The sequence below is a fragment of the Chiloscyllium plagiosum genome, unplaced genomic scaffold (genome assembly GCF_037043375.1).
Source record: "Chiloscyllium plagiosum isolate Xiang-an unplaced genomic scaffold, Cpla_swu_hap1 HiC_scaffold_12, whole genome shotgun sequence".
Classification (NCBI taxonomy): domain Eukaryota; kingdom Metazoa; phylum Chordata; class Chondrichthyes; order Orectolobiformes; family Hemiscylliidae; genus Chiloscyllium; species Chiloscyllium plagiosum.
The window spans coordinates 98273177-98300404 of record NW_028270150.1 but is presented as its reverse complement, the minus strand read 5'-3'; the positions used below and the strand labels follow the sequence as shown (position 1 = coordinate 98300404).

Genomic DNA, 27228 nt, shown 5'->3' with positions numbered 1-27228 from the left:
AGGACTAATTTGATTAGGGATAGCCAACACGGTTTTGTAAAGGATAGATTGTGCCTCACAAACCTGATTCAGTTCTTTGAGAAGGTAACCAAACAGGTGAATGAGGGTATAGTGGTTGCTGTGGTGTATAGGGATTTCAGTGAGACGTTTGATAAGGTTCCCCATGGTAGGCTATTGCACAAAATATAGAGGCACGGGATTGAGGGTGATTTAGTGGTTTAGATCAGAAATTGGCTAGCTGAAAGTAGACAGAGAGTGATGGCTGACGTGAAATGTTCACCCTGGTGTTCTGTTGCTAGTAGTGTACCAGAAGGATTTGTTTAGGGACTACTGAAAAAAATATTTTTTATAAATGGCCTGGATGAGGGGATAGGATGGGGAAGTAAATTTTTAGGTGATAGTAAGGTCAGTGGAGATATGGAGAGTGCCAAAGGATGTTCTCGGATCCAGAGGAACATAGATATGATGCAGAGCTGGGCTGAGAGGTAGCAAATGGAGTTCATGTGGAAAAGTGTGAAGCAATACACTTTGGAAGAAGTGACAGGAGTGCAGAGTACTGGGCTGATGGTAAGATTCTTGGTAGTGTAAATGAACAGAGAGATCAAGGTATACATGTATGTAGATCCTAGAAAGTTGTCACCCAGGTTGATAGCGTTGTTAAGAAGGCATATGGTGTGTTAGCTTTTGTTAGTGGAGGGATTGCGTTTCAGAGCCATGAGGTCACGCTGTAACTGTACAAAACTCTGGTGCAGCCGCACTTGGAATATTGCTTACAGTTCTGGTCACCGCATTGTAGGAAGGATGTGGAAGCTTTGGAAAAGGTTCAGAGGAGATTTATTGGGATGTTGCCTGGTATGGAGGAAATTTCTTACAAGGAAATGCTCTTGGACTTGAGGCTGTTTTCATGAGAGAGAAGAAGGTTGAGACGTGACTTAATTGAGACATATCAGAGAATCAGAGGGTTAGATAGGGTGGACAGGGAGAGCCTTTTTCCGAGGATGGTGTTTGCTCGCACGAGCGGACATAACTTTAACTTGAGAAGTGATAGATATAGCACAGATTTCAGAGGCAGTTTCTTTACTCAAAGAGTATTAGGAACATGGAACGGTCTCCCTGCAACAGTAGTAGACTCTCCAAATCTAAGAGCATTTAAGTGGTCATTGCATAGACATATGGATGAAAATGGAATAGGGTAGGTTTGGTGGCCTTCAGATTGGTTTCACACATTGATGCTACATTGACGGCCAAAAGGTCTGTATTACGTTGAAATGTTCGATGTTTTATGTTTTAAGGTCGTCCCTCAGTCTTCGACTTGCTGGAGTACAAAGTCCCAGTCTCTCCAGCCTCTCCCCAAAACGTAAATCTTCCAGGCTTGGAAGCATCCTAGTAAACCTTCTCTGGACTATTTCCAGTTTAATCTTAACCCTTTGATAGGAGGGTGACCAGAACTGCACACAGTACGCCAAATGTGGCCTTTCCAACATCTTGTACAGCTGCAACAAGACATCCCAACTTGTATACTCACTGCTCTCCCCAGTGAAAGCAAGCATGCTGAAAGCCTTCTTGACCATTCTGCCTACCTGTGTCTCCAGTTTCAAGGAGCAATGAACCTGTACCCCTAGATCTCCTTGTTCTATAACGCTCCCCGTGGCCTGACCAATGACTGAGTAAGTCCTGCCCTGGTGTGACCCAGCAAAATGCAACACCTCGCGTTTATCTAAATTAAACTCAATCTGCCATTCAGGTCAGCTCTAGGCCCAGGGAAGAAGAGTTTATAATCGGGACAGTTTCCTTTTCTTTTGGTTCTTTGTTTGATTTTTTTCTCTTTTGTTTATATCTGGCTTTGGATTCTTTATTTTAAGATGGCGCCTGAGAGTGGAGACTTGGTAAACCTTTCTCTGTACTTCTGTACTTGAGTACACGTGACAATAAAATCGAATTCTGTCACAGATTTACATCATTGATAAAGAAACTTCAGGCAAAATAAGGATATCTTTCATTATAAAATGAGTTAGGATGATTTGGAATGTACTTCCCTGAAAACATTTTAGAAACAGATCCAAAAGGAGTTTACAAGGGAATTGCCAAGTACTTGAACAGCAAACATGTGTCCAGCTGTGGGGAAGGAGAGGGACAGAGCAACTCATTCTATTAATCAGTGAGCTGTGTACAATGAGCCTGTAATGTTTCTATCATCCAAGGTTCTGTGAATAAGGGAGAGATCAAAGAGGAAAAAGACTTAGCTAAAGGAAAAGAGACCGGAAAAGCAAGACGTGGAAGAGGGAGAGACACAAAGTGAAACAAATGAACTTTTAGAACGGAATTAAATTAAAGAAAACGAGAAGGAGATACAAAGGCTGCTCAGGCTGGTACTTTTTCACTGAAGCACAGGAGGTTAAGGGGTGACATTATCGAGGTTTAGAAAACCATGAGGGGCAGAGGTAAGGTGAAAGGCAGGTGTCCTTGGCCTCAGGGGGGGGCGTTTCTTTTAAAAGGGGAAATATTTTAAAGGTGAGGAGAGAAAAATTTAAAAATGACATCTGTGACTTTTTTTTTAAGCAAAGAGTGTGGTTCATGTGGGAGATGACCTTCCAGAGGAAGTGGCGGATGTGGGTACAGTCACAATGTTTAAAAAGACAGTTGGAGAAGTAAATGAATAGGAAAGGGTTGGAAGGATACGGTCCAAGCACAAAGCAGTGGGACTAGTTCAGTTTGGGATTATGGTCAGCATGGACTGGTTGGAGCTAAAGGATTCTTTCTCCAGCGTAACATTGTTTAGTGGATAGTGATGAGAGCACTGAGGGTGGGAATAATTAGACAGGACAGACCTGAAAGGGTTTGAACACAAAAATGAGAATATTAAAGTGAGAAGTTGTTGGATTAAGAACATTTTTAGTCAAATAACACAAATGTAAATGATAAACCAAAGTTTACCATTCAGTTCCGAGTTCAGAACAGGCAGCAGAGCTTTGGGTGAGTTCGGGTGTATTGAGGTTTGACACTGTGAGGTTAAAGATGATATCAGTAGAATCCTCGAGTCTGGATGAATCAAACCCAGAGACGGTGTAGTGTGCAGCATCCCGGATGAAGCAGACAGGAGACGGAGATATTACAGAGGGGATGGTAAACAAGCTTTGCAATGGAGAGGATGTGGGGTCAAACCTCAGGTTAGGGTTAAAGGGCGCCCTGAGGCTACAAACATTTTGGTTCAGCCTGAAGCCAGGGGGGATGGATGAAGTAGAATGATAGAAAACTGAATTTGTGATGGGAACCAAAGACAATGGCGTTGGTCTTCTCAAGATTAAAGTGAGAATATCAGAAATCAACTTAATTATAATTTGACTGGCGGGAGACAGAGACTTAGTTACAGCAGGAGCAGCAAGCAGCAGAATGGGAAATGACAAGAACGATAATAAAGTTAAACCATGATTCACAGAATTACTAACCAGACAGAGACACTTACCTGGAATACCAACAGCAGCGAGATAGTAAATTTGCCGCATAATCCAAAGTATACATCGGATCCGAGGTTCCAAATACATCTGTTGATAATTTATAGAAAAATACTCGATTATCCCGGAGAGACTCCGGCCCGTTGTGGGAACATTGCAGTCTGCTCTCCTCAGATTCTGCTCTGTCATCTCTCCCTGTTTCGAGGAACGTTGCAGCTGAGACTCATTTATTAATAGAAGGAGGAATCCACCCAGAGACTCAGTTAGCGCCCACAGAGATTGACATTAATTACAGTCACTGAACAAACAGGTTCATTGAACTCCTTTCAATCCAGTGCCTTTGTCCCAGAGTAAAGTAAAACTTATACCTGGTCTGGGTAGAATGTGTGAGGGTTGCTGAGTAAAGGAACAATGAAAATACGAGAAGGCCCACAGCACCAGTGTTTACGAGAAGTGCCCCCTGCTGATCCATGAAAACATTGAGCTTGGTGCCTTTGAAGAAGAGTTTGGCAAATGACAGCTATTATGCACTTGATAGAGTTCTTTAATAAAGTAATCGGAACTTGCCGAGTGCAGCATGTTTTGTGTTATAATCGCAGATGTTCAAAGGATGAGGTGCCAGTTTGTTGACTTATTCGGAAAGGGTAAACATCTGGATTGAAGGATCAATAGCTTTTTGAGTATCATATTGACTGAGGGACATAACTCAGAGAGAAATGTGAATAGGTGAAGTTTGGTTACAGGGAGAGGGTTCTTGTGGTGCAGTGATAGTGTCCCTACCTCGCGGCCAAGAAATCTTAGGTTCAATTCCCACCTGCTCCAAAGATATATAACTTCAAAGCAAGTTAGATAGATTAAAGTAAAATATACAGTTCTTCCCTCATGGCTCGTATTAGGGAAACTGATCTTTGTAATACATATGTTAATGACATTGTCAAATATGTTATATATAAAGGGCATGGTTTCAATTTTGGTAGTAAATAAGAGATACAGAAAGATAGTGATTAGTGAGGAGGATAGTATCAGACATCAGACGATCATTCAAGCAAAATGTTGCACAACTGATAGAAAAAGGAATGCTGCAGAATCTCAGGAATCAGGCAGCATTCATGGGGAGAGAAAAACAGAGTAAACGCTCTGGAGTCGTCATAGAATAGGAAGCAAGCCATTCGGCCCATAGAGGCCACACTAACCCTCTGATGCAGGCTATCACATCACGGCACATTGCTGTCCTCTATCCCCGGAACCCTTCATTATCCCAGGGCTAATCCACCTCATTTACACATCCCTGGACACTATGGGCAATTTGGCATCACCAGCCCATCTAAACTGCACATCCTTGGACCGTGCAAGGAAACTGGAGCACCTGGTGGAAGCCCACCAAGGACCTTGGCATGGTCAGGCAGCAGTGATTGAGCCACCGTGCAATCCTGTATGACTCAGAACCGAATGGGGTGGGTGGGGGTGGATTATTTTATACTTTAGACAGAGCCAGAAGAAAAGTGAAATAGTATCGAGGCCCAGTGTAAAAGACAATTGAGTGGTTAATGGGGTTGGAAGAGGAAAGAAAAGATGTAAAATGGGGATAAATGAAAGTGTGAAACGGAGTGCACGGGTCCTCTCTACTAGGAGCAATGTAAATAAGACAGAAACAAGAAAGCTGTGTGTGTAAAATATAATAAAATGTCAGAGATTGCAGGACTTAAAGAAAAGTGAAGAAGAGACATCATACAGTCAAGATCTGAAGCTGGGAAGATCGATATTGGGTCCACGAGGCTGGAAGGTTTCTCTGTGGAAAATGAGATGTTGTTCCTCAAGCTTGTGCTGTGCTTTGTTCCCACTCTCCCATTAACTGCTCTGTCAGTCTCATTCATCGCACACCACTGCCAACCAGTGGCCATGACACTGTCTCTCTCTCTCTCTCTCTCTGTGCCTTGTGGGTACTACCAGCATCTCCACCATCCCCAAGAGTGACGTGGCTGTTCCCCACAGAAGCCACCTCCTCCCCCTGTGAGGATGAGAGTACTGAAAGGCAGCCCACCAGTTCAGACCCTGAGACCTCGGTGGGAAGGTTAGCCTTAGAGTGTGTGGCAGCCACAAGCTGGTGAGCACCTCACTGCCACAGCTCCGCAGCTGGCTGAGGAAGAAATACCCCAGGCCGCTGGCACTCGAAGGGACCGGCAGAGACCAGGCAGCTGCTCAGGATAAGGAGAGGAGCCCGTGGTGTCACCAATCAGGATCCACATCTGAATGTACAGGGAGGAGCGGCAGACGGGGAAATGGGACACAATGGGCCCCATTACCCAAAGACTGCAGCAGGGCAGTGAATCCTGAGGCAATTTGATAAGGTGCCACATCAAAGTTCATGCAGAAAATAAAAGCTCATGGTATTGGGGGAAACATAATGACCTGGATAGAAGATTGGCTGGTGAACATAAAGCAGTGAGTAGGAATAAGTGTGTCTTTTTCAGCCTGACAGGATGTGGTAATGGTATGTCCCAGGGGTCAGTGCTGGGCTCTCAACTCTTTCCAATTTACAGAAATTATTTGGATGGAGGTATCGAAGGTATGGAGCTAAATTTACTGATGGCACAAAGATTGCTGTGAAGATGAGTTGTGAATAGTACATAAGGAGACTACAAAGGATATGGATTGATTCACCGAGTGGGCAAAGATCTGATAAATGGAGGAAGATGTGGGAAAGTGGGAAACTGTACATTTTGGAAGAAAGAATGAAAAACAAACACCTTATCTGAATGGTCAGAGGTTGCACATCTCTGAGATGCAGAGGGATCTGGGTGTCCTGGTACATGAATCACTGAAGGTTAGTATGCAGGTGCAGCAAGCATTCAGGAAAAAATGAATAGAATGTTATGGTTTATCATGAGGGGAATTGAATGCTGCAGTATGGAGGCTATGCCTCAGTTATACAGCACATTGATGAGACCACATCTGGAGGACAGTGTACAGTACTGGTCACCCTACATACAGGATGTTAACATGGTGGAAGCTGTTCAGAGAAGGTTTATTGGACTGATCCCTGGAATGTGCTGATTACCAGATGAGACTATGCCTGTATACTGTAGTGTGTAGAAGAGTCAAAGTTGACTTAATTGAAACATATAAGATCCTGAGGGGACTTGGCCAATTGAATGTGAAAAGGTTGTTTCCTCTTCCGGGAGAATCTAAAACTGAGAGGTCACAGTTTAAAAATAAGGTTGCCCCTTTCCGAGAATCATACACTGGAACCCTAGCTCCCTCTGCTCCTGTATTCCCCTCACAGTCATCAAATTGAGCCTGGATTGTCTCTCCATGTTGCTTCTACTCAAATGCATTCGCTCTCATTTCTCTGCATTGCAATTAGTCTGCCAGGTGTCTGCCCACTTGGGCAATTTGTTAATGCCTCTCTGAAGTCACTCAGCATCATCAGCACGTTACGCCATTCTCTCTCACTTAGTATAATCTGCAAATTGAGAAAATTTGCCCTCAACACCCATGTCCAAATTGTTTATATAAATTGGCAAAAGCAAGGAACTCACCCGAGGGAGTGTCATTGTCACCCCATCAAGGAACACTGTTCAATTTGTTTCATATGACCTATCCTTGACAAAGCCGGGTTAACTGTCTCCAATTAAGTTAGTTTTTGCTGTTCTTATTCAGTATATCCTGCATTATGGTCTCCACCAGATGATGTCAAGGTACTTGGTCTGTTGGTTCCTGGATTATACTTTGCTCCTTTCTGAAAGAACGCTGCCACATTTTGCAACCCTCCAGAACTATTCCTGTGAATAGAGAGGTCTGGAAAGTTCCTGTCAATGGCTTTGCAATTTTCTCCCTCAAATCTGTCAGCAAACTAGATGCATCCTGCCTGTGTGTCATGACTTCTCTCCCTGAAGTGCCAGATCTTTTAGCACCTCTTCTTCATCTATCACTATCATGTTCAGTTGCTCAACATCCAGATTTTTAACTTGGCCATTCTCACTATTTTTTTAATTTGGTAAAGACAGAACCAAAGTACTTATTTAGTACCTCTATCACATCATTTCCTTCAGTGAGCAGATTATTCTGCCTGTTCGTCTATGGGCCCCACTCTATCCTTAACTAATCTTTCACTATTAATATGTTTTAAGAACATTTTCCTGTTTGAGCACAGCCTGCCATCCTTTCCTCTCGTTTCCTCTTAGCCTTCCTTACTCGAGCCTGAGCCTCTCTCCTGCCTTTGTGGTGATCTTCCTGATTTCCCTTGCTGTTATTATTCTTGTCGGTATCATGGGCTTCCTTTCCTTCCTCAGTTATCCCACGTACACTCGCTTTGGATAAAGTCCTTCACCTGGATCGTGCGTTTCGTCAACGTGATTTGGCTGCAACGTGATTGGTGAATTGGGGAATAATTGTTTAAAATAGGTGAACACCTATTGGCTATCAGGCGATTCCATCCCCGGTTCCCTTAAATCCACTCTCGGTGTTTACTTCAGGTCAAGCAAAAGAATTTCAATGACAGGGCACATTTTTTCTGTCCTTTTTGTTGATGCTTTTGAGCATGTAGTTTAGAAATGATTCCGGGGAAGTGATTTGGATTTCAAGATTTTCCTCATTCTGGACAATGCACCAAGCCATCCTCCCACCACTGGTGAGCTTTCTGAAAACATCAACGTTTTATTCCTACCTCCGAACACAACCGCTCTTATTCAACACATGGACCTGGGTGCAATAACAGATTCTAAAGCTTAATATTTAATGTATACATTCAGGAAGCTGACTGCAGTAACTGAGGGGGATCATGAGGATAGTGTTCTTCAATTTTGGAAGAGCTTTAACATCCATAATGCTATTGACATCATTGTATGTGTTTTGAGTGCAGTTGCTTTTTTGCGACCCATAGACTGTTGTGGTACTGTCCTGGTGATAAGTACGGCTGTGTGACTGTACAAGATGGCTTAGTTTATGTAGATTGTTTTGGAAAGGAAATATTTTTCCCTTGTGTAAGATTAACAAAATGTGTAGACTTGTAATGCTTCCCTAAAAACACCAGATTAAATACATTTCGGTACTAAATTCTATAACTTCAATTATGTAAAATCTTATTGATACACGAGGGCCCTGAGAACTGTGACCTAACTGGAGCCAGAATCTCTTCTAATAAACAGGGGGGAGCTCATTGCCTCTCATGATTATTTGCACACATTAGAAGGATTTATTGTCCGTTGTAACAGAGACTGTTCGAAGAATCTAATCATTTGTTCGACTCCTCCCAGATCATCCCACCATGTCATGGACACTGTGAGTTGTCCTTATAATACTCAGTCTATATTAACCCTTTCAGACCCATGTACGACATGTGATTTGATTTATTATTGTCAAATGTACCTACATTCAGTGAAATGTTTTGGTTCGCGGGCGGTAGCGGTGCATCATAACACACAGACAGATCATTGGGTATTTAGACAGAGCAAGGCATACTGGGTTACAGCTACACAGGAGATACACAAACACAGCATCAGCATTAGGTTTGAAATTAGAGAGGTCCATTCAGCAGTCTAAGAACAGCAGGGAAGAAGCTGTGGCATCTCCTGCCTGATGGAAGAGGTTGGAAGAGAATCTGACCGGGTGGGAGGGGTCTTTGATGGTATTTGCTGTCTTTACACCTCATCGAGAACTATAGATGAAGTAGCTAGATGGAAGGTTGGCTTGTGTCATGATCTGGGCTGTGTTCATAGCTTTCTTCTGGACCTGGACCAAGCTGTTACCATACCAAGCCGTGATGCACACAGATAGAATGCTTTTCATGGTGCAGTTATTAAGGTCGGTGAGAGTCCTTACGAATGTGCTGAATATCCTTAGCCTCATGAGGAAGAAGACTCATTGTGGTGACCTCCATGATGTCCTCTCTATATCTCTATTCACTTCTCTACACTGCTCCATGCTTTCTTCCATACACCTCCATTCGGTCCACCATATACCTCATTCAGTCCTCTACACACCTCTATTCAGTCCCCAAGACTCCTTCATGCAACCTCCCATGATTTGGAGACGCCGGTCTTTGACTGCAGCGTACAAAGTTAAAAATCAGACAAAACCAGTATATAGTCCAACAAGGTTATTTGGAAGCACTAACTTTTGGTGCACTGCTCCTTCATCAGGTGGTTGTGGAGAATAAGATTGTAACACATAGAATTTATAGCAAATGTTTACAGTGTTATGTAACTGAAATTATAATTGGAAAAGACCTGGATTGATTAAGTCTCTCATCTTTTACAATTACTATGTTGGTTTCAGTTCTTTCATATGTAAATCGCAAAACTCCTGGTATTATTACGAGACAATCGATCCAGAAACTCAGTTAATGCTCTGGGGACCAAGGTTAGATTCCTGCCATGACAAATTAAACTCTATTAAAGAAAACATCTGCAAATAAGAATATACTGATGGCCATGGGAAAGCCCATCTGGTTCACTAATGTCTGACAGGGAAGGAAATCTAATGGCCTCACCTGGATTGGCCGACATGTGACTCCAGACTCACAGCAGTGTGAGTGATTCTCAACTGCCCCCTGGTCTGGCCTGGCAAGCCATTCAGTTGTACCAGTCATTACAAAGTCTCAGAGAAATGAAACTGGACGGATCACCTGGCACCGCCCTAGGCAACGGAAAATGCAGGAACAGCCCTGTTGATCCTGCAAAGTCCTCCTTACTAACATCTGGGGGCTACTGCCAAAACTAGGAGAGCTGTCTAACAAACTAGTCAAGCAACAACCTGACATAGACATACTCACAGAATCTTACCTGACATTCTATGTCCCAGTCAGCACCATCACCATCCCTGGATATGTCCTGACAGACCCAGCAGAGGAGGCAGCACAGTGGGGATACAGTCAGGAGGGAGTTACTCTGTGAGTCCTCAACATTGACTCTGGACCCCATGGAGTCTCACGGCTTCAGGTTAAGCATAAATAAGGAAAGCTCCTGCTGATTACCATGTACTGTCCTCCCTCAGCTGATGAATCAGTTCTCCTCCATGTTGAACAACACTTGGAGGAACCACTGAAGGTGACAAGGGCACAACATGTACCCTGGGGGGGGGGGGGGGGGGGGGGGGGGGATTTCAATGTCCACCATCAAGAGTGTCTCGGCAGCAGTACGACTGATTGAGCTGGTTGGGTCCTAAAGGACAGAGCTGTTAGTCTGGGTCTGCGGCAGGTGGTGAGGGAACCAACAAAAGGGAAAAACATACTCGACCTCATTCTTACCAATCTGCCAGCTGCAGATACATCTGTCCATGACAATACCAGGAAGAGTGATAACCACACATTCCTTCAGGAGACAAAGTCCTGTCTTCAGGTTGAGACTAAACTCCCACATGTTGTGTGGAACTAAATGTTTGTGATAAATGAGACAGACTTCAAACAGTTCGAGCAACTAAAACATTGGCGTCCACAATGTGATGTGGGCCATCAACAGCAGCACAGTCTGTGACCTCATGGCCCAGCACATCCCCCACTCAGCCATGACCCCATCAAGAGAGAAGATCAACCCTGGTTCAATGGAGAGTGCAGGGGAACATGCCAGGAACAACACCAGGCACAGCTGAATATGAGGTTTCAACCTGGTGAAGCCACCAAACTGGACTACTTCCATGCCAATCAGCATAAACAGCAAGTGATAGACAGAGATGTGTGTTCCCACAATCAACAGGTCAGATCTAAGGTCTGCAGTCCTGCCACATCCAATCATGAATGGTGGCGAACAATTAAACAACTCAGGGGAGAAGGAGTCTCCATAAATATTCCCATCCTCAATGAGGGAAGAGCTCAGCACATCAGTACAAAAGGTAAGGATGAAGTCTTTGCAGAAATCATCAGTGAATGATCCATCTCACGCCCCTCCAATGGGCCCCAGCTTTACAGATACCAGGCTTCAGTCAATTCGATTCACTCCACATGATATCATGAAATGGTGGGAGACACTGGACACTGCAAAGGCTATAGGCCCTGACAACATTCCAGCAATAATACCTGAAGACATGTGCTCAAGAGCTTGTCGCTTCCCTGACCAAGCTGCTCCAGTACACTTACAACACTAGCATCTATCCGACAATGTGGAAAATTGCCCAGGTATGTCCTGTACAGAAAAAGCAGGTCAAATCCAACCCAGCCAATTCCCGACCCATCAGTCTATTCTCGATCTCCAGTAAAGTGATGGAAGGTGACATCAGCCGTGCTATTGAGCAGCTTCTGCTCAGCTATAACCTGGTCAGTGACGCCCAGTTTGGGTTCCACCAGGAGCACTCAGCTCCTGACCTCATTACAGCCTTGGTTCAAATATGAACAATTCCAGACGGGAGGTGAGAGTGACAGCCTATGACATGAAGGCCATTTGGATCGAGTATGGCATCGAGGAGTCTGAGCAAAACTGGAATCAATGGGGGACAAGCTCTCCCATGATTGGAGTCAGACCAGGCACAGAGGGAGAATGCTGTGGTTGTTGGAGGTCAGTCATCTCAGCTTCAGGACATCTCTGCAGGAGTTACTCTGGGTCAAGCCCTTGGCCCAAACATCTCCACCTGCTCCATCTTAATGTACACATAAGCACCTTCCCTTCCTCATAAAATCAGAAGTGGGGATGTACACCGATGATTTGACAATGTTCAGCATCATTAATGACTCTTGAGATATTGAAGCAGTCCGTGTTCAAATGCAACAAGATCTGAACAATGTCCAGGCTTGGGGTCACAAGTGACAAGTAATATTCATGGCACAGAAATGCCAGGTGATGACCATTACCAATATGAGACAGTCTATCAACTAACCCTTGAATTTCAATGGTGTTACTATCACTGAATTCCCCCAGTGTCAACATCCTGGAGGTTATCATTGACCAGTAACTCCACTGAACTCACCACATAAACACAATAATTGCAAGTATCGGTCAGGAACTCAGTATATCTCTGTGAGTAAATCACCTCTTTACTTCCCAAAGCCTATCTACCATCTACAAGGTACAAGTCGGAGTGTGATAGAATACTCCCCACTTGCCTGAATAAGTGAAGCTCCAACAGCACACAAGAAGCTGACACCATCCTGGATAAAGCAGCACACTTGATTAGCACTACATCTGCGAGCATCCATTCCCTCCATCTCTGATGCTCAGTAGTAGTAGTGTGTAGTATGTGCTGTAGAAAATCACCAGAGATCATCAGACAGCACCTTCCAAATTCACATACACTTCCACCTGGAAGGACAAGAGCAGCAGTTATACAGGAATGCCACCACCATTAAGTTCCCCACCAAGCCCCTCACCATCCTGACTTGAAACTACATCATCGTTTCTTCACCATCACTGGGTCAAAATCCTGGAATTCCCACCCTAATGGCATTGCTGTTCAAGAAGGTAACTCACCAACATCTTCTCAAGGGGCAGCTGGGGTCAGGCAATAAATACTGGCCCAGTCAGCGACACCCAGATCCCACCAAGAACAAATAATTTCCTCCATGCTGTCCTCTACACAGATTCATCCTCTGCACCGTGTGATAAACTGACTAGTGACATGGTGAATGTCTGTCACTCTGCACTAAACACTGAGATAAACTGGACAGCCACAAGTAAACACAAAGTGAATGAGCCTTTAGAAAGTTAGCTCAGAGCCAGATGGTGCATCTGATGTCGCTGCATGAAATGTGCGCATGCTCCTGACTGTGAACCAGGAGAAAGTGAGGTCTGCAGATGCTGGAGATCAGAGCTGGAAATGTGTTGCTGGAAAAGCGCAGCAAGTCAAACAGCATCCAGGGAACAGGAGAATCGACGTTTCGGGCATTAGCCTTCCTGAAGAAGGGCTTACGCCCGAAACGTCGATTCTTCTGTTCCCTGGATGCTGCCTGACCTGCTGCGCTTTTCCAGCAACACATTTCCAGCCCTGACTGTGAACCAACCTGGCAGAAGCAAGTACAACATCATTGCCTCTGAGCTCCACAGTGAAGGGTGAGTTAATCTGAAAGCAGCCAGAATGATGTGGTGAGGCTGGGGTTTGGTGATGCCCACACACACCGACAAAGTGTGGGAGAGGACAGTGTTGATGGAGCTTGCAGTGAAATGGTGCTGATGGTGGAGATGGATGAAGACCTGGAGAAGCAAACAGTGAGCTCCTGCCTCCAGGTAACTGCCCAGGCTTTCCTGTTGGGAACTGGCACCATCTGGTTTCCACAGGAACTGAAGGGAGGATTAGAATCTCCATCGAAATGAGGCAAGACCAGCTCCTAATGAGATAGAACAGCATGAAAATGAAGTGGTCACCCCTCACTAGTGAGAAACAGAATTCGCTGTTTAAATGATAAAGGGGGAAATTGGAAATACTTTTCACAACAAAATCTAATGCTTTCATTCTTGCCATATTTCCCTAACTTTCTTGTCTTTGCTCATGTCACTCAAGGCAGCAGAAAATTCAACTCAAAAAAAATTATGAACAATGTTCTCTTTAATCTACTTACAGGATTGATGATTCCAATGGTTGTCCAGGCCTGAGGACTTTCGATGCTAGTCATCCAGTAGCATCCAGAGCAGATCTATGGACTTCCTGTAGGACTCACATGGACACCAGAACCATGATCTGACCCCTGACCCCGCAGCATCCTGACCTCAACACAGAATGAAATCGGCCCTGTCTGTGAATTAGAATCCCTACGGTGTGGAAGTAGGTCTATCGGCCCAACAGGTGCACACCGACCCGCCGAAGAATAATCCACCCAGACCAATTCTCCTATCCCTATTTACCCATGATGAATGTACCTGACCTGCATATCCCTGAACAATGGGATGGGCAAATTAGCATGGTCAATTCACCGAATTTGCATATCTTTAGATTGTGGGAGGAAACCTGAGCACCAGGAGGAAACCTGCACAGACACGGGAAGAATGTGCAAACTCCACACAGACATCACCCGTGGTGGGAACCGAACCCAAGTCCCTGGTGCTGTGAGGCAGCAGTGCTAACCACTGAGTTACCATGCCACCCAGAGTAGGTTTAACTAGCCTTTGTCCAGTCCCAGACCCTGTGACTACTCCAACCCGAGGAGGCCCTACCCGACCAGGCCCAACTCACTAACATACAGGAGAAGTAGACACGCTCAACCAACACCCAGAAACGTCCAGAAAGCTTCAAGGAAACAGGAAACACCTGCTGGCCTGAAGGTGATGCTGAAACAGCACAGTTACAAGACCACCACCCCCCTTTCCCAGCATACTTCTCACAAATGTCCAGGCTATCAAAAACAAAATGGATGAACTCAGATCCATACTTACCTACCAGAGGGAACTCAGAGGCTGTTGTATGCTGTGTTTCACAGAGACTTGGCTACACCTGCCATTCCTGACTGCTCCCTACAAGCTGAGGGGTTCTCCATACACCATATCGACCACACAGCATCCTGGGGGAAGGTGAAGGGCAGTGGGATATGTGCTCAGATGTAGCAACTCTGACAAGCCATTGCTCTGCTTGATCGAGAATACCTTACCGTAAACTGGCACCCTTGCTGCCTTCCGTGAGAATTCACCTCCACCATCTTGACAGCAGTCTGCATCCCACCCCATGAAGATGTGAAGAATGCCCTGGATGGATTTTCCACCGTCATAAACATGATGAGACAAAATTCCCCGAGTCCTTACTCATCGTGGCGGTGATCCCAACCGATCCAACCGCAAGAGGGCAATGCCAATGTCCCACCAACACATCTCCTGCCCCACTGGAGGACCCAACATCCTGGACCAGTGTTACACAACCATCAAACACACCGATAGTTCCATCCCCCGCAGCACACATCAGAAAATCAGATCACAACGCTGTGCCCCTCCTCCCAGCTTGCAAGCAGAAGCTAATATGGGAGGATCCTTCACAGAACGAAATACAATCTTGGTCTGAGGCAGTGGAAGAGCATCTCTGGGACTGGTTGGAATCAGTGAACTGGATACTATTCAAGGACTCAGCAGAAATCCGGGACGATTGCACCATCATCATCACGGACATCATGAGCAAATCCACAGAGAAGTGCGTGCCAAAGTCACTCCGGGTGTTTCCCAAAAGGGAATCTTGGATGAACTGTGAAATCCACTTCCTCCTGAAAACCAGACACTCAGCATTCAAGTTGGATTACCCAGACCAATACAGAAAACCCAGATATGACCTCCGCAAAACCATCAGAGATGCCAAGAGGCAGTATCAGGCCAAGAGTTGGAGGTACAAACCAACCATCCAGACACCCACTGTCTGTGGGAAGGCCGAAACAACATAACGGGATACAGAATGAGGCAGAGCAAGACAGCGGACAAAGATACATCCCTCCCTGACGCGCTCAACGCTTTCTATGCACTGTTCAAGCAGAAAGCCAGCAGTGCAGTGTTACATTCCCCGATAGCTCCAGGGACTGATCATTGACTTCAGAAAGACAGGAGGAGAACATGCCTCCTTCTACATCCATGGAGCTGAGGCTGAGAGGGTGGAGAGTGTCAAGTTCCGAGGAGTGAAAGTAACTGTCAAGCTGTCCTGGCCTTCCCACATTGCTGTGATAATCCACAAGGCATAACAACGCATCTTGTTCCTCAGGCAACTTCAGGAATTTGGCCTGTCCCTAAGGTCCCTCACCAAACTCTCCAGACGCAACACAGAGAGCATCCTGTCCCGGTGTAACAACCGCTCTGCCCAGCACGGTAAGGAACTACAGAGGGTTGTGTGCACAGCCCAGACCATCACGGAAGCCAACCTTCCATCCATGGACTCCACTTACACGGCTCGTTGCCGTGGAATGGCTGCCAACAACATCGAATACACCTCCCACCCCGGTAATGATCTTCTACAACCTCACCCATCAGGCAGAAGGTACAGAAGCTTGAACACACTCACCAGCAGCTTCAGGAACAGCTTCTTCCCAGCCGTTATTAGACTGATGGATGGAACCTTGAACTTCAAATAATGCTGACCTTGTAAATGTTGATCTTGCCCAGTGCACACGCTGTGGGGTGTAACCTGTACATCTCTGTCCACATTTCTGTTCACCCTGTGATCTGTATATCCCTGCTTACTGCGATCTATCTGTACTGCTCATAAATGAAGCTTTTCACTTCTTCTAATCAATCAATCAAACAATTAATGTGTCTCTTTTCAGCCTGAACCACAGCCTTTCAACATTTCTCTCTGCTGTCAGTGCCTCAGACAACATGTTACTGAAGCGGTCCTTACTTTAAACTAAGGGAGGCAGAGTACCCCAACTGACTGGCTGGAGGAACAGCAATTATCTCTCCAGCCTTTTTTGAACAGGAGTGTATTATTTATAACTATCCATTTCTTTCAAACCACTTCAATATCTCCAGATAATTGAAAGATTATGGTCAATGCCTGAATCTCTCCTTCTCTCAGTAACTCATGTCCATACAGTCCGCGTTTGCTCCAGGTCCTATTCCATTGTGGGAATAGTGTACTGGATTGAAAGGGTTAACTGAACATGTTTGTTCAGTGACTGTACTTGATGTCAAACTCCATGGAATTTAATAGTGTCCCAGGAGGGTTTCCCTTTTCTATTAATAACAAATTCCTTACAATGTACAAGGATATAGCATCAGTGACAGCATCACCTCCAGCATCACCCCCAGCACTAACAGGGACTGGCAGCTCCAGAGGCTGGGAGCTCGGGAGAAGCGAGATTCAAATCTGAGAACAATAGATTGGAATTTTACAACCATGGGTTGGAATCTGAACACAGAAGATCGGAATTTTACAACAATGGGCAGGAGTTTCTCAGCAACAATTGATTATATTTTTGCAAATTACCACTTGATGTCATTAACAAATCAGATCCATTATATACTCCGGGTTATTCAACAATTTTACTATCCCACCCTTGTTATTGTTGGTGGTCCTGGTAAGTCTCTAGCTCTTAATTAACTCTTAGAACTATCTTTAACTGCATCACTTTCCCTGCCAGTTCCTCTGTCCTCCTCGCTGCTTTTGCTGTTATTCCTGCTAAGTGTCAAAGTCTACCCATGAGATCTGTAAATCATATTTCACCGTAGTAATGCTCTTATCATTTCAATTTGGAAAGATCAAAGCCATTATCTTTCGTTCCTACTATAAGCTTTAACGCCTATCCACCGATTCCAATCCTTACCTGGGTCAAGTCATGAGGACCAGTGAGATTGTTCAGAATCTTACAAACCCATTTAAACCCGAGTTGGGTCACTCACGTGTTTGTTCCTGGCACTGACTCAGGTGGCCACTGTTCCAACATGTATCTCATTACAAGAAGCTTTTCAGTCAACTCACTTTCCCAGTTCCCCATCCTGACCAACATTTCCTGATCCCCATCCTCCTCCACCCCACGACATCAGGGTGAAACAAGTACACTCTCTCAGAACTGGCTGCCACGGGAATGGAGCTGTCTGAAAACCAGAGACTTTTAGAATGTGCCTTGCATTGTTTCTTCAAAGTTTCCCTCAATTGCAATGAACTTACTGGGACAATGAATGGTGCTGGATGTGATATTTATTCCATTGCCTGTGTGTCAATCTATTCCCGTGCTGCAAGTGACCCTTGACCACTCTTCTGTCCAAACTGCCAAAATGTGACCAAACCCCTGCCTTCCAAAATCTAAAACCAGTCAATGGTCTTGGTGCCTTGACTGCTGGCTATGAGAGAATGTTCCTATATTTGTACTGGAGAAGGTCTACTCCAACACAAGTTAATTCAATGACCTGCTTAACCCCACTGGCGATGCACTTTCATCCACACCACCCCCATGTAGTTAACTACACCAAGGAGTCAGCACAGCTAATGGGAGGGCACTCGGTAGAATTCTTGAAAAGAGACACCAGTGGGTGCAGATACATGGTACCGTGAGAGTGGCATCACAGGTAGATAGGATGGTAAAGAAGGCGTTTTTCACACTTATCCAAAGCTAGAGGGCATAGGTTTAAGGTGAGCGGGGAACGATGTAAATTGGACCTGAGGGGCAACTTTTCCACACAGAGGGTGGTGCGTGTATGAGACGAGCTGCCAGAAGATGTGGTAGAGGCGACTACAATGACAGCATTCAAAACAAACTTGGACAGATACGTGGATGGAGAAAGTGAGGTCTGCAGATGCTGGAGATCAAAGTTGAAACTTTATTGCTGGAACAGCACAGCAGGTCAGGCAGCATCCAGGGAACAGGAGATTCGACGTTTCGGGCACAGGCCCTTCTTCAGGAATGAGCAGAGAGTGTTCAGCAGGAGAAGATAAAAGGTAGGGAGGAGGGACTTGGAGGAGGGGCGTTGGAAATGCGATAGGTGGAAAGAGGTCAAGGTGAGGGTGATAGGTCGGAGTAGGATGGAGGCGGAGAGGTCAAGAAGAAGACTGCAGGTCAGGAAGGCGGTGCCGGGCTGGAGGGATTCGGCTGAGACAAGGTGGGGGGAGGGGGGATGAAGAAACTGGTGAAGTCCAAGTTCATCCCCTGTGGTTGGAGGGTTCCCATTCGGAAGATAAGACGCTCCTCCTCCGACCGTCGCGTTGTTGTGGTTTGGCGGTGGATGAGTCCAATGACCTGCATATCCTCGGTGGAGTGGGAGGGGGAGTTGAAATGCTGTGCTACAGGGTGGTTGGGTTGGTTCGTCCGGGTGGCCCAGAGGTGCTCTCTGAATCGCTCCGCAAGTAGGCGGCCTGTCTCCCCAATATAGAGGAGGCCACACCGGCTGCAGCGGATGCAGTAGATGATGTGGGTGGAGGTGCAGGTGAATCTGTGGCGGATATGGAAGTTTCCTTTGGGGCCTTGGAGAGAAGTGAGGGGGGAGGTGTGGGCGCAAGTGTTGCACCTCCTGCGGTTGCAAGGGAAGGTGCCGGGAGTGGAGGTTGGGTCGGTGGGGGATGTGGATCTGACAAGGGAGTCGCGGAGGGAGTGGTCTCTACGGAAAGCTGATAGGGGAGGGGAGGGAAATATATCCTTGGTGCTGGGGTCTGTTTGGAGGTGGCGGAAGTGACGGCGGATGATGCGCTGTACATGGAGATTGGTGGGGTGCTAGGTGAGGACCAGTGGGGTTCTGTCCTGGTGGCGGTTGGAGGGACGGGGTTCAAGGGCGGAGGAGCGGGAAGTGGAGGAGATGCGGTGGAGGGCACCGTCGACCACGTCGGGGGGGAAATTGCGGTCCTTGCAGGATGGGAGGAGGTGTAGTCCAGGTAGCTGTGGGAGTCGGTAGGTTTGTAGTAGATGTCCGTGTTGATTCGGTCGCCTGAGATAGAAACAGAAAGGTTTGGGAAGGGGAGGGAGGAGTCCACTAACTGTCCAGGTATGGGAAAGGTCAGAGGAATATGGGACAGATACATGAACAGAGGACTAGTTCAGAGGAGGAAACCTGGTTTGCATAGACAATTTGGATCAAAAGACCCTTTTCCGTGCTCTATAATTCTCCAATTCTATGGCCCAGAGCTGAGGATGCAGGGCAGGAGAACTAGCAGGAGAAAACATCGACCAGAGACCATCCCTCAGTGTAGACCCCACTGCAGGCCCAATCAGTTTCATCTCCAATGGCAACAGTGCGCTGGTTTAAACTGTTTCCCGCCTTACTAAGCCCTCTGTGCAGAAACTAACATCAGTGAGAATGCAGAGACCATCCAATGATGCAGCAATGATACAGTCCAAATCACCTTCAGCTGCTTCATCACTGACCATCCCTCCATCCTGGGGTTAGAATTCAGGATGTTTGGTGATTGTTGTACAACATTGTGTATCATTCCCCATTTGCTGGTCACAGGAAATCTCAACATCCACACGTAACACTGCCTGACCAATATTCAGTCCTGGGCTGACTAGTGCCACTTAACTCCAAAAAGAGTGAATATAACCATTTCACTTGTCATTAATTGCTTTACCATCACTGAATCTCCCACTCCCAATCTTCTGGGGGATTACAATTGACCACAGACTGAAGTGGACCAGCTCTGGAAATGACAGTGTTACAAGACCACATAAGAGGTTGTACATTTGTGGTACATACCTCATGTCTGTATGACCCAAAGCATGTCCACCATCTACAAAGGGCAAGGCGGGTATGTGATGCAATGCTCTGTACTTTCCGAAATGAGTTTAGCTCCAAAATACATCAGAAACTTGACATCATCCAGTGTATAGCAAGCCCTTTGACTGGCATCACATCCACAAACATTCTCTGCTTTAACATCAATGCACGGTGGCTGCAATCTGAGGCTTGTGGAAGATGCACTGCAGCAATGTTTTAAAGGCCCTTTCACAACATCTTCCAAAACTGTGACCTCCACCATCTCGAAGCCATCAGCCATCAGCTGCACAGCGAAATTATCTTGGGGCCATATTGCTGTTCCTTCACTATCACAGAGTCAATACAGTGGAACTCCCTCCCTAACATCTCTGTGGGTATACCTACATTACATGGACTTCGGTAGCTGAAGAAGGCAGCTTGGCAGCGTCTGAGCGGGGGCAATCAGAGATGGGCATGGAATGTTGACCTAACCGACATCGCCCATATTTTATGAATGATAAAAGATGGTAATCAAGGACTACTGTTCTTTCATTACACAAAATCCCTAAATAAATATGAGAGTGAACAATATACACAGATATATGATAACATAAATCCATCTGCATTGGATGAGGATCAGGAGCAGGATATGTGTGATGATATGCTCGATGGTCACTTGATATTAGTGAATGAGGTTCTTCCGCACTAAGTTTGAATGACTCTGTAAAGATGAAGAGCAGGAACCTGATCATTTCCTCCACTCTAATACAGGGTCACTGACCTCAGTTCTGCTTCAAAAACTGAAACATACATCTCATGGTCTTGGTGATTTCCCCTGCATTCCCTTGTTTTCAATATAAATAATTTGTCAACACAGTGCCAATCTTCACAGAATATCTTATAAACTGCTATTCCTCATTTTCTGTATCATATAACATATTATTTTTTACTTAGTGACTGATTTGGTAGGATGGTAATTTTTGGGTCCAGCAGATTACTCAAACATAGCTATGAATACTTCAATACATTTTCAGAAAGAAGGACACATTTGCAAATCTGACAAAGTACTCTGTGAAATTGTCAACTTTTCTACCAACTTGATTAACTTCCATATTTATTTTTCTTCCTCACAGTTAACATCATCACAATTATACTTTTGTTGCAAGGAAAGTGTGGTCTTTCAAAATGTATTACTCAATACCTGGTGGCGATGTCAACAGCAGACATACTGGTTATTATACTCGATCTGCTATTAAGGCACATTCCAATTGTTTATAAGAGAGAGTTTCGTTTCCTACGGTCCATCCCCATCTGTAATATCCACGCTGTCTTTCTTTATGCAGCCACTGACTGTTCTGTCTGGTTTACTGTCGCTTTTACCTTTGATCGATATGTGGCCATTTGCTGCCCAAATCTGCAAATTAAAGTTTGTACTGAGAAGTCAGCAGCTGTGGTTCTGGGAACAGTGACTGTGTTGAGTGGTTTGAAGAATATTTTCTGGTACTTTATGTTCACATCTCAGTATTTGCTCAGGAATCATCCCTGGTTTTGTTCAGTACCAACTGATATTCGGCACTCTCCAGTCTGGGGAACAATCGAGTGCCTTCATTACATCCTGACCCCAGCAGTGCCATTTGTTCTGATTCTGCTGCTCAATGCTTTAAATGTCAGGCACATTTTAGTGGCCAGCAGAGCCCGCAGGAGACTTCAGGCTCACAGCAGTGGGGAGAATCCCAGTGACCCAGAAATGGGGACTCGAAGGAAGTCCGTCATTTTATTGATTGTTATCTCAGGGAATTTCATCCTGTTATGGTCAGTGTTTGTGGTAAACTCTCTCTGGAGACGTATGTTTTCAATGGGGTATAAGGCAATATATCTACATTATTTTGTCCGAGATATCGGATACATTCTCCAGCTCCTAAGTTGCTGCACAAACACTTGTATATATGTCGTGCCCCAGACTAAGTTCAGGAAACAGCTGAAGAACATGGTAAAATACCCTTTTACCCAAATGGGGAAATTCATTAAATGGTGAGATGGATTGGAGAATTCAGGGATTAGGAATGTGTTCTGTCTCAAAATTCATCCAATCCACTTTCTATGGGGTCAGTGATACAGATACGGTGAAGGGAGTCTGCACTCTCCAATCTTTGTGAGACAGACTAAGTATGTACAGTTGGCAGCCCTGGTGCTCCACGACAGACACAGAGTAAATGGTCTGTTCTCCCACAGTCAATGATGTAGACAAAATGGGGTCAATCTGCTGTACCCAAGGTGTGTGATACAGATGCAGTAGGGACAATCTGCCCTCTCTAGGGTATGTGTCAAAGACACAGTGAGTTTGGTCTGCCCTCACTGGGATTCATGTGAACAAACCAATCTGAATGAGGAGTAGGAGAAAGTGAGGACCACAGATGTTGGAGAGTCAGAGTTGAAAAGGCAGTGCGGCTGCAGATCAAGTAGCGCCCGTGAAACAGGAGAGTCGGCATTATGGGCATAAGTACTTCATCATTCCTCATGAACTTCCTTGGAGTTTCTGATGGACCTGGGCAGAGCTGTTACCACAACAAACCGTGATGTACCCAGTTAGAGTGCTTTCTACGGTGCAACTTCAAACCTCGGTGAGTGTTGTTATGAATGGGCTGAATTTCCTCAGACTCCTGAGGAAGACGAGGCACTGTTGTGAATGGCATGAGTCCACTTGACACTTCCAAGCAGTGCTTTATAAACCTCCATGCAGTCCTCTGTACAGCACCATGCAGTCTGCTATACACCTCCATGCAGTCCTCTATACAGCACCATACAGTCTGGTATGCACCACCGTGCAGTCTGCTATACACCTCCATGCAGTCCTCTGAATATCTCCATGCAGTCTGCCATATACCTCCATGCAGTCCTGTACACACCTCCATGCAGTCCTGTATACAAGTCCATGTAGTTCTCTATACACTTATATACAGTCCTCTATACACCTCCTTACAGTTGTTTGTACCCCTCTATGCAGTCCTCTATATACCTATGTGCAGGTCTCCATATAACTCCATATGACTCCATTCTGCTATACATCTCCATAAAGTCCTCCGTACTGTCTCCTGTACCACTCCAATCGGTGCTCTGTACCCCTCCATACAGTCCTCTAAACACCGTCATGCAGTCCTCTGTACACCTCCAAGCTGTCCTCTCCACCCCTCCATGCAGTCCTTTCTACCCCTCTATGCAGTGGGGGGAAGGGAGGTGATGCTGGCTGTTATTATCATGAGACTAACAATCCAGAAACTGAGTCAATGCTCTGGGGACCCAGGAGTGAATCTGAAGAAGTGGTCCCCCGGGGAGAGGTCTCTCGGTTCCACTATCGGTCAATAAACACACCTGTCAACGAAACTTTGTCAATCGCACAAGCAATCACATATTGTCTGATACAGCACTGGGTTGGCAGACTCTGATTCACCCAGAAGTATGAACACTTCTTGGCAATCAAAAGTATCCAACAACTTAGAGAGTTTTCATTAGGTTTATACACACTGTTCATAGTCAGACACGGAGCATGATCGCATAGTAACAATCAATGAATGCATGATATCACTTCATTGATCGTTGCTTCAACCAATGATTTTGATTTATAAAGAAGTTAAATCATAAATCAGCTTGCAGGGTGCAGCGAGCCATTCCCATTCCAAAGGCTTGCAGTGTGTGGTTAATATTTCCTCATTTTATCTGTCTACTTCTCATTCTAATGGTTAATGATTATTGGTTTATATAGGTTAGCTGCAGTTGGTGATATAGACACAGTGAACCATTTTGTCTAATCTAATTTAGCAATGCAGAAGCCATTTTGTGCAGCTCCTTCAGCCATTTTGTCCTACCTCCCAGAGACCCATATCCTCAAATCCTGCCATGACAGATGGTGGAATTTGACTTCAATTAAAAAAAAAGAGTATCTGGAATTAAGATTCACTGATGAACATGGCAAAACACATCTGGCTCACTGATGCCTGACAGGGTAGGAAATCTGCTGTCCTCACCTGGTCTGGCCTACATGTGACTCCAGACCCACAGCAGTGTGATTGATTCTGAATTGCCCACTGTACTGACCTGGCCAGCCACTCAGTTGTACCAGACATTACAAAGTCTGAAAGAAATGAATTGAATTGATTTGAATTGAATTTATTATCATGTGTACTGAGGCACAGTGAAAAACTTTGACTTGTGAGCAATACAGGCAGATCACAGAGTGAAGTTGCATAGATAAGTAAATAATAGGTAAACATTGGCAAAAAAAAATACATATATAGAGGCAAATGTTAAGAGTTTGTGAGTCCTTTCAGTATTCTAATAACAGTAGAGTAGAAACTGTTGTGAAACCGGCTGGTGCGTGTGTTCAGGCTTCTGTACCTTCTCCCTGATGGTAGAGGTTGTCAGAAAACTTTGCCAGGGTGGGATGGATCTTTGAGAATGCTGGCGGCCTTTCCTTGACAGTGGGCCTGGTAGATGGATTCTATCGACAGGAGGTTGGCCTTTGTGATTGTCCGGGCCGAGTTCACCACTCTCTGTAACCGTCTCTGATCTTGAATGGTACAGTTGCCATACCAGGTCGTGATACATCCAGACAGAATGCTCTCGATGGTGCATCTGAAAAAGTTGGCAAGGGTATTCATCGTCATGCCAAATTTCCTCAGCTGCCTGAGGAAGAAGAGATATTGTTGGACCTTTGTAACCAGTGTGTCCACATGAAGAGTCCATGAAAGCTTGTTGTGGATGACCACTCCCAGGAGCTTGACACTCTCCACTCGTTCCCCTCTGTGATGTTAGTATGTAGAGGGGGGCATGAGTAGCACCCCACCGAAAGTCAATAATGCGTTCCTTGGTTTTGCCGGCATTGAGAGCTGGGTTGTTCTCAATGCACCATTTTCCAAATCTTCCACCTCCCATCTGTAGTCTGTTTCATTATCATCTGAGATTCGACCGACTATGGTGGTGTCATCAGTGAACTTGTAAAAGACATTAGTGTGGTATTTGGTGAGGCAGTCATGGGGATACAGTGAGTACAGTAGGGAACTGAGTACGCACCTCTGGGGGGCTCTAGTGTTGAGTGTTAGTGAGGATGAAATATTGACCACAATCTTCACTGATTGTGGCCTGTGGGTCAGGAAACTGAGGATCCAGTTGCGGAGAGTGGGGCTTAGTCTGAGATAACTATGTTTAGTAATCACAAGGGGATAATAGTGTTGAATGCTGAACTGTAGCCAATGAGTAGGATCCTTATGTAGCTGTTCTTGGTGTCAAGACATTTTGGGAGGAGTGAAGGGCAAGTGATATGATACCTGATGTGGAACTGTTGGTCCAATAGGCAAATTGGAGTGGGTGAAGAGCAGTGGGAAGGCTGGAGTTGGTTAATGCCATGACCAACCTTTCAAAGTACTTCATGACTACCGAAGTTAGGACCACTGGGTGGTAGTCATTGAGATATGCTGCATGAGCCTTCTTAGGCACAGGGATGATGTTGGTCTCTTGAAACAGGCAGGGCCAGAGGCCTGCTGCAGAGAGAGGTTGAAGATGTCCGAGAAGACCTCTGCCTGTTGTTCTGCACATGCTCTGAGTGCATGGCCTGGTACTCCGTCTTGTCCTGCCTTGGATTCAACCGACGGAAAACTGATCTGACCTCTGAAGCAGTGACTGTTGGGATAGCTTCGTCAGGACTTGTCGGAATCGGCGTTACCTCACAAAGTGAGCAGAGAAGGTGTCGAGACAATCTGGGAGGGATACGTCATCGCCTGCTATCTTGCACTGTCTCTTTTTAGAACCTGTGATGTCATTCAGTCCTTGCCATAGTCACTGGGTATCTGTCTGGGTTTCTAGTTTGGAGAGGCATTGGTCCTTGACTGTCTTAATGGCTCTGCGAAGGTCATACTTGGATTCCTTATATTTGAGTGTGTCTCCTGATCTGAAGGCCTCATGCCTGGTTTTTAGTAGGTTATATATATCCTGATTCATCCAGGGTTTCCTGTTGGGGAACACCCGGATTGACTTCCTCGGTTTGCAGTCCTCCCCACCCTTGCTGATAAAGTCTGTGACAGTGGTGGCGTACTCATCCAAGGTACCTGCAGACTGTTTGAACATGGCCCAATCAGCCTATTCTAGACAGCACTGGAGTTGATCCTCTGCCTCCTCCGACCAGCACTGGATTTGAATCCGCGAGGGGGTCTCCTGCTTGAGCTTTTGCCTGTAAACCAGGAGAAGAAACATGCATTGTGGTCGGAGTTCCTGGAAATGAGGGCGGGGGATGGAGCGGTAAGCATCCTTCACAGCGGTGTAGCCGTAGTCTAAAATATTCTGGCCCCTGGTGGGGCAGGTACTGTTCTGGTGGTACTTGGTCAATACCTTCCTTAGATTGGCTTGATTGAAGTGGCCAGTCACAATAAACAGGGCCTCGGAGTGTTCCGTCTCCAGGGTGTTAGTGGTGGAGTACAGCACATCCAGAGCTTCCTCAACCTTTACTTGTGGTGGTATGTACACAGCAGTTAGTATAACAGTGGTAAATTCCCGTGGGAGATAGAAGGGGTGGCATTTGACGGTGAGGAATTCAAGGTTTGGTGAACAATGGCTGCACAGGGTTGCAATGCCCATGTACCACAAGTTGTTGAATCCAAAGCAAACCCCTACAGAATTTCCTTACCTGAGGACAATGCACAGTCCATACGATGGATAGAAAAACCATCAGCCTGAAGTGCGCAGTCGGGAATGGATGGGATGAGCCTGATTTCTGTGAAGCAGAG

General features: G+C 45.6%; 1 protein-coding gene across 1 annotated transcript in view; it reads left to right on the top strand.

Annotated features, from left to right (window-relative positions):
• LOC148148636 (uncharacterized) overlaps positions 1–22490 on the top strand; it is a 49032-nt gene extending 26542 nt beyond the window's left edge. Inside the window, exons 3-6 of the mRNA XM_087992355.1 lie at positions 15299–15674; positions 16041–16144; positions 17041–17352; positions 21589–22490. Coding sequence (XP_087848481.1) covers positions 15299–15674; positions 16041–16144; positions 17041–17352; positions 21589–22490 — 1694 coding nt within the window. The remainder of the gene's footprint in view (positions 1–15298; positions 15675–16040; positions 16145–17040; positions 17353–21588) is intronic.
• Positions 22491–27228: the final 4738 nt, after the last annotated feature.